Genomic DNA, 6263 nt, shown 5'->3' with positions numbered 1-6263 from the left:
TCAGCTACTGCCTGAGGGGGGGAAACTGGGGAGGGGGATTTGGTGGGGGGAGACGAGGGGGGGCTGGGGGGGTGGGGGGCCGCCTTGGGGCCTCAACTCAACCCCCCGCCCGGGGCCAACGGCGGAGCCCCGCGGGAGCTGTCCGTGGTTCTGAAACCCCGATCCCGGCCCCGGCCCTACCCTGCGGGCTCCGCTGATCGCGGGCGGCACCGCGCTGCGCTCCGCCATGGCCTCTGCGGGGGCGGAGAAAGAAAGAACAGGAACGAAAAGAAAGGAAAAAGAAAGGAAAAAGAAAGGAAAAAGAAAGGAAAGGAAAAGAAAGGAAAGGAAAGGAAAGGAAAGGAAAGGAAAGGAAAGGAAAGGAAAGGAAAGGAAAGGAAAGGAAAGGAAAGGAAAGGAAAGGAAAGGAAAGGAAAGGAAAGGAAAGGAAAGGAAAGGAAAGGAAAGGAAAGGAAAGGAAAGGAAAGGGAAAATAGGAAAGAAAGTGAAGATTTAAAGGAAGGAGAGGGGAGAAGGGAAATGAGGCATATGTGAAGAAACACGGAGAAGGGAAGAAGGGAGAAAGAGACAAGAAGGTGGGAAGAGGAGAAAGAGAATAGAGAAAGGAAAGAGGATGGGGAATAGGGAATGGGAAACAGCGGGAAGGAGGGAAAGGGTGAAGGGGGGAAGGAGTGTAGACGAAAGAGGGTGCAGAGGAAGGGGGAGCGGGGGTCGGGGAGTCGGGAGCAGGGAGCGGGGGCCGGGAAAGGATGGGATGGAATGAGGGAGGAGCGGAAGGGAAGGCGGAGCTGAGGGGCGGAGCTGAGGAAGGGCCGGGGGCGGACACATCCTCGCACACGTGTGCGGGGCCGCCCCGGAGCCGCCCGGCGGGGCTATAAAAGGGGCGGCGGCGGCCAGAGCAGCGCTGCGCTCCCGCCCGCCATCCCCCGAGTGCCCCCGCCATGAGCTACACCATGGAGCCCTTGGGCAACCCCTCGTACCGCAGGGTGATGACCGAGACCCGCGCCACGTACAGCCGGGCCAGCGCATCCCCGTCCAGCGGCTTCCGCTCGCAGTCGTGGTCGCGGGGCTCCGGCAGCACCGTGTCCTCGTCCTACAAACGCACCAACCTCGGCGCTCCGCGGACCGCTTACGGCTCCACCGTGCTGAGCTCCGCAGAGAGCCTCGACGTGAGTCAGTCCTCGCTGCTGAACGGGGCGGCCGAGCTGAAGCTGAGCCGCTCCAACGAGAAGGAGCAGCTGCAGGGGCTGAACGACCGTTTCGCGGGGTACATCGAGAAGGTGCATTACCTGGAGCAGCAGAACAAGGAGATCGAGGCGGAGCTGGCGGCGCTGCGGCAGAAGCACGCCGGGAGGGCTCAGCTGGGGGACGCCTACGAGCAGGAGCTGCGGGAGCTGCGCGGGGCCCTGGAGCAGGTGAGCCACGAGAAGGCGCAGATCCAGCTGGACTCGGAGCACATCGAGGAGGACATCCAGCGGCTGCGGGAGCGCTTCGAGGATGAGGCGCGGCTGCGCGACGAGACGGAGGCCACCATCCGCGCCCTGCGCAAGGAGATGGAGGAGGCCTCGCTGATGCGGGCGGAGCTGGACAAGAAGGTGCAGTCGCTGCAGGACGAGGTGGCCTTCCTGCGGGGCAACCACGAGGAGGAGGTGGCCGAGCTGCTGGCCCAGCTGCAGGCGTCCCACGCCACGGTGGAGAGGAAGGACTACCTGAAGACCGACCTGACCACGGCGCTGAAGGAGATCCGCGCTCAGCTGGAGTGCCAGTCCGACCACAACATGCACCAGGCCGAGGAGTGGTTCAAGTGCCGCTACGCCAAGCTGACAGAGGCGGCCGAGCAGAACAAGGAGGCCATCCGATCCGCCAAGGAGGAGATCGCCGAGTACCGGCGGCAGCTGCAGTCCAAGAGCATCGAGCTGGAGTCGGTGCGCGGCACCAAGGAATCGCTGGAGCGGCAGCTGAGCGACATTGAGGAGCGTCACAACAACGACCTGACCACTTACCAGGTGCTGCGGGGGGTGGGCTGGGGGCTGCGGGATGTGGGCTGCGGGATGCGGGCGGGGGGGGGAAGCCGGGGGTGCGGTCCCAATCCGCTGCTGCCGCCCAGTGGGTGGGAAGGACTTCGGGAAAGTCGCGCTGCAACTTTCTTTTTTCCCCGTTCCCTTTCTGTATGTCTTTGTCACGGTGGTCTGTTCTGTCTCGGCTGCAGGACACGATCCATCAGCTGGAAAATGAGCTCAGAGGAACGAAGTGGGAGATGGCGCGTCATTTGAGGGAGTACCAGGATCTCCTCAATGTCAAGATGGCCCTGGATATCGAAATTGCTGCATACAGGTACAGGGGGATCGTTGTGGGCATGTCTGGAATATTAATAGCACTGCAGAGGCTGCTCTGAGATGCTTTACCACCAGCGAGAAGTATCTGTATGCATTGAACACGAGCCAAATTAGAGCTTGACTGAAGTACTGCAGCCCTTTCAGAATGCACAGACTGAAAAGTGTCTGAAAAGCCAGAAGGAGCCCATCCTCTCTGACGGTGCAGAACTCCCTGTGTGCACAGTGCACCTCAGTGCTGCATCCTGTGCCTGTTCTGCAGTAGACGAGTTTATTTTTAATTCCTGATACTTTGCATATGCCATGCAAGCAGTGCTTGTCACTTTCATTCCTTTTTCTCACTTGAGAGAGATGCTGTTTGCTTGATCATGGTTTAAGCAGGCAGTGCTAATCTGCTTGTCACAAACACTTTCGCTTTTCTTGCTCAACTTTCCTTTGTCACACACTCTGATCTGGAGCAGAAAAGCTGTGTGCTATTGCCATCACCTGGCAGGTTTTTGGTCTCCCAGTGTCACTTCAGAACCCTCATCAGAACTGCTGATGTTTCTGGGTCAGAGGCTTAGATGGAAAAACATGCATTTGAATATAAAAATAGTCAAAACACAAAGCTGCTTTTGGATCCCTGTAAACTTGAGGCTGTTGAGGCAAACAGGCATCACAGGCTCTGCAGCTCTTTGCTGCCTAGTATCACTTGTATTGCTCTGCAGCCTCCTGCTTTGAGCCATACAGAGAGGTGGGTGCCCACAGTGAGCTAGGATGTATGTTTAGTTGGCTTTGAAAATCTCAGCAGCAGTGTTCTGTTTGGGTCCACTCCATTCTCAGTTCACCTGAGTCGTGATGCGTCCTGTGAAGTTAGTCACTGTCTTTGATTCTAAGGATGAATCTCAACTGCTCAGCTAAAGGTGATATGCTTGCTACATGCAAAGCAAGCCCAAAGATGCTTGCTCAATGAGAATTTACCAAAAGAGCTGACTGGAGAAAAGCAGATCTCGGACTGTGAGCGATGGATGATGCTGGTCTGCTCTAGCATATTCTACACGCGCTGAGCTCATCCTGCTGACAGAGGGGAATGCTGTCCCCTAGGTTGGGTTTCTATGCTCATTTTCTTTCTTCTTCCTGATTCCCTTAGGAAGCTGCTGGAGGGCGAGGAGACAAGATTCAGTGCCTTCTCTGGAAGCATCACTGGACCCATATTCACACATAGACAGCCATCAGTCACAATAGCATCCACTAAAATACAGAAAACCAAAATCGAGCCACCAAAGCTGAAGGTCCAGCACAAATTCGTAGAAGAAATCATCGAAGAGACAAAAGTAGAGGATGAGAAGTCTGAAATGGAAGATGCCCTCACAGCTATCGCAGAAGAAATGGCAGCAAAGGCTCAGGAGGAGGAAAAGGCAGAAGAAGGAGAAGCTGTAGAGGAAGAAGCTGTTTCTGAGAAGGCTGCAGAACAGGCAGCTGAAGAAGAAGAGAAGGAGGAAGAAGAAGCAGAGGAGGAAGAAGCTGCAAAATCAGATGCTGCAGAAGAAGGAGGCTCTGAAAAGGAAGAAATAGAGGAAAAGGAAGAAGGGGAGGAGGCTGAAGAAGAAGCTGAAGCCAAGGGCAAAGCTGAAGAGGCTGGTGCAAAGGTAGAAAAAGTGAAAACACCTCCGGCAAAGTCTCCCCCGAAATCCCCCCCTAAATCCCCTGCAACAGAGCAAGCCAAGGCTGTCCAGAAAGGAGCAGAGGTAGGAAAGGATCAGAAAGCAGAGAAAGCTGCTGAGAAGGCAGCCAAAGAGGAGGAGAAGGCAGCATCCCCAGAGAAGCCCGCGACACCGAAGGTGACCTCCCCAGAGAAGCCGGCGTCTCCGGAGAAACCATCAACCCCAGAGAAAGCGGTCAGCCCGGAGAAGCTCCGCTCCCCAGAAAAACCAACAACCCCAGAGAAAGTGGTGAGCCCAGAGAAACCAGCGAGCCCAGAGAAGCCCCGAACCCCAGAGAAACCAGCCAGCCCCGAAAAGCCGGCGACGCCGGAGAAGCCCCGCACTCCTGAGAAGCCGGAGAAGCCTCGTTCTCCAGAGAAGCCGTCCTCCCCTCTCAAAGATGAAAAGGCCGTGGTGGAGGAGAGCGTCACTGTCACAAAGGTAACAAAAGTCACTGCTGAGGTGGAGGTGTCGAAGGAAGCCAGGAAAGAAGACATTGCGGTGAATGGCGAAGTGGAGGAGAAGAAGGATGAGGCCAAGGAGAAGGAGGCTGAGGAGGAAGAGAAGGGCGTTGTCACCAATGGCCTCGACGTGAGCCCTGTCGACGAGAAGGGTGAGAAAGTTGTAGTAACCAAAAAAGCAGAGAAAATCACAAGTGAAGGAGGGGACAGTACAACCACCTACATCACAAAGTCGGTGACGGTCACTCAGAAGGTGGAGGAACACGAAGAGAGCTTTGAGGAGAAATTGGTGTCCACTAAGAAAGTGGAGAAAGTTACTTCACATGCTGTAGTAAAAGAGATTAAAGAGTGAATTAAACTCAGTTATAGCTAAATTAAAAAAAAAAAAAATCAAAGAGCTTGGGTCGGTGCAAAAGGTTAAGCCATATGACAGCTGCAAAATGCATGTGAGTGACGGCTTTAAAGCAGAACGGGTTCTCTCATGGAGGCTCCAGACACACAGTATTTTACTTTTTTGTGCAATATAGGGGAGGGGGGGGGAATGCATGCAGGCTCAAGATGTGCTCCCTCCACAGAGCTTGGGGAACAAAAATAAAAATAAAAATAAAAAATAAAATACTAATAATAGTGCATGAGTTGAAATGTGCAAAGGAACCTTTTGAATTTCCTGAGCTGTTGGAGGGACTTATCTGAGAAATGACTTAAGATGTATTATGCAAAGAACCAACTGAGCCAAAACCAAACAGAAAACAGTACTAGAATATTCATGAGAACCAGAACTCTCCTAGCCTTAATAATAATTTTAAAAAAAAAAAAAAAAAGCTACTTATAAGTAATTATGTTTACCTCACTGGTGCAATTAGGGTGGACTTTTGCTCATGGGAGAACCTAGTTGACATGCACAGTACGCAACCTTTTGTTGTTTGATGTAAAACCGTCACAGCAGTTCTTGCTCAATAAAGGTCAATATGAAAACCTGGCTTGTGTGGTGCTTCTCTTCCAACCGATGCTGTTCCTTTAGGGATTGGGAGCTTCTCCTGGTGTGGGCTGAAGAGTTGCTTGAGGCTTCCCTTCTCTTGATTTCTCCTTCTAGAAATGTCCTGTAACAGGGTTAAGTGACACAAATAGTTAATCTGGTTTAAGCAATGCATCCTCTGTTTTGTAGAGTAAAGGGGAATCTGTTGAGCTCTACAGGTTGGCCTTTAGGTGCTCAGTGGGGTTGCAGTCCCCATGGATAGCGGAGGAAAGGTCTTCAAGCCATGGCTGCTAACACTGCTTATCTAGGCAATCCAAGATACACTGAGCTCTGCATTTGTCTCCATGTTTTAGGAGAGCCATAAAAATGGAGCAATTTCCAGATTGTTCCTTGGCTTCCCTATGATGATGGCCTGTCTGTGGACCATGATTGGTCATAATATCTTTTACGACACTCATCTGTGGCTTAGTGGGTCTTTGCTCAACTAAGTCATCCTGACCCAGATGCTGAATTCATCAAAAGATGGGGGATTTGGCGTTAATTTTTGTCTCTTTCCTTAATTATATGGGAATGTTCTTATAACCTCCCTCTCTCAAATGATCCACAGGTGAAATCTGTTTCTAAACACAACGTTCTGAAATTGAGAGCAAATTCCTGGAAAAGGAAAGTGTCCCATAGGTGACACTGCTTTGGGTATCAAAAATATCACCAACTTTTTTTTTTAATTACAAATTTGTCCATTTAAAAATAGCTGTAGAAAGGAAATTATTCCTGAGTCTGAACTGGGGCTCGGGTAACGCCTGGTGGAACT

The 6263-nt window shown here is 52.3% G+C and overlaps 1 protein-coding gene across 1 annotated transcript; it reads left to right on the top strand.

Annotated features, from left to right (window-relative positions):
- The first annotated feature begins 894 nt into the window (after window positions 1-894).
- On the top strand, window positions 895-5452 carry NEFM (neurofilament medium chain). Its single transcript, XM_052702009.1, has 3 exons — window positions 895-2006; window positions 2210-2334; window positions 3463-5452. Exons 1-3 carry the CDS (start codon window positions 942-944, stop codon window positions 4826-4828), a joined length of 2556 nt encoding a protein of 851 aa, XP_052557969.1. The 5' UTR covers window positions 895-941; the 3' UTR covers window positions 4829-5452.
- The last annotated feature ends 811 nt before the right edge of the window (window positions 5453-6263 follow it).

Source organism: Tympanuchus pallidicinctus, unplaced genomic scaffold (genome assembly GCF_026119805.1).
Source record: "Tympanuchus pallidicinctus isolate F22 unplaced genomic scaffold, pur_lepc_1.0 scaffold42, whole genome shotgun sequence".
In the NCBI taxonomy this organism is placed as follows: Eukaryota; Metazoa; Chordata; class Aves; order Galliformes; family Phasianidae; genus Tympanuchus; species Tympanuchus pallidicinctus.
This window is presented reverse-complemented; position numbering and strand designations above follow the sequence as displayed.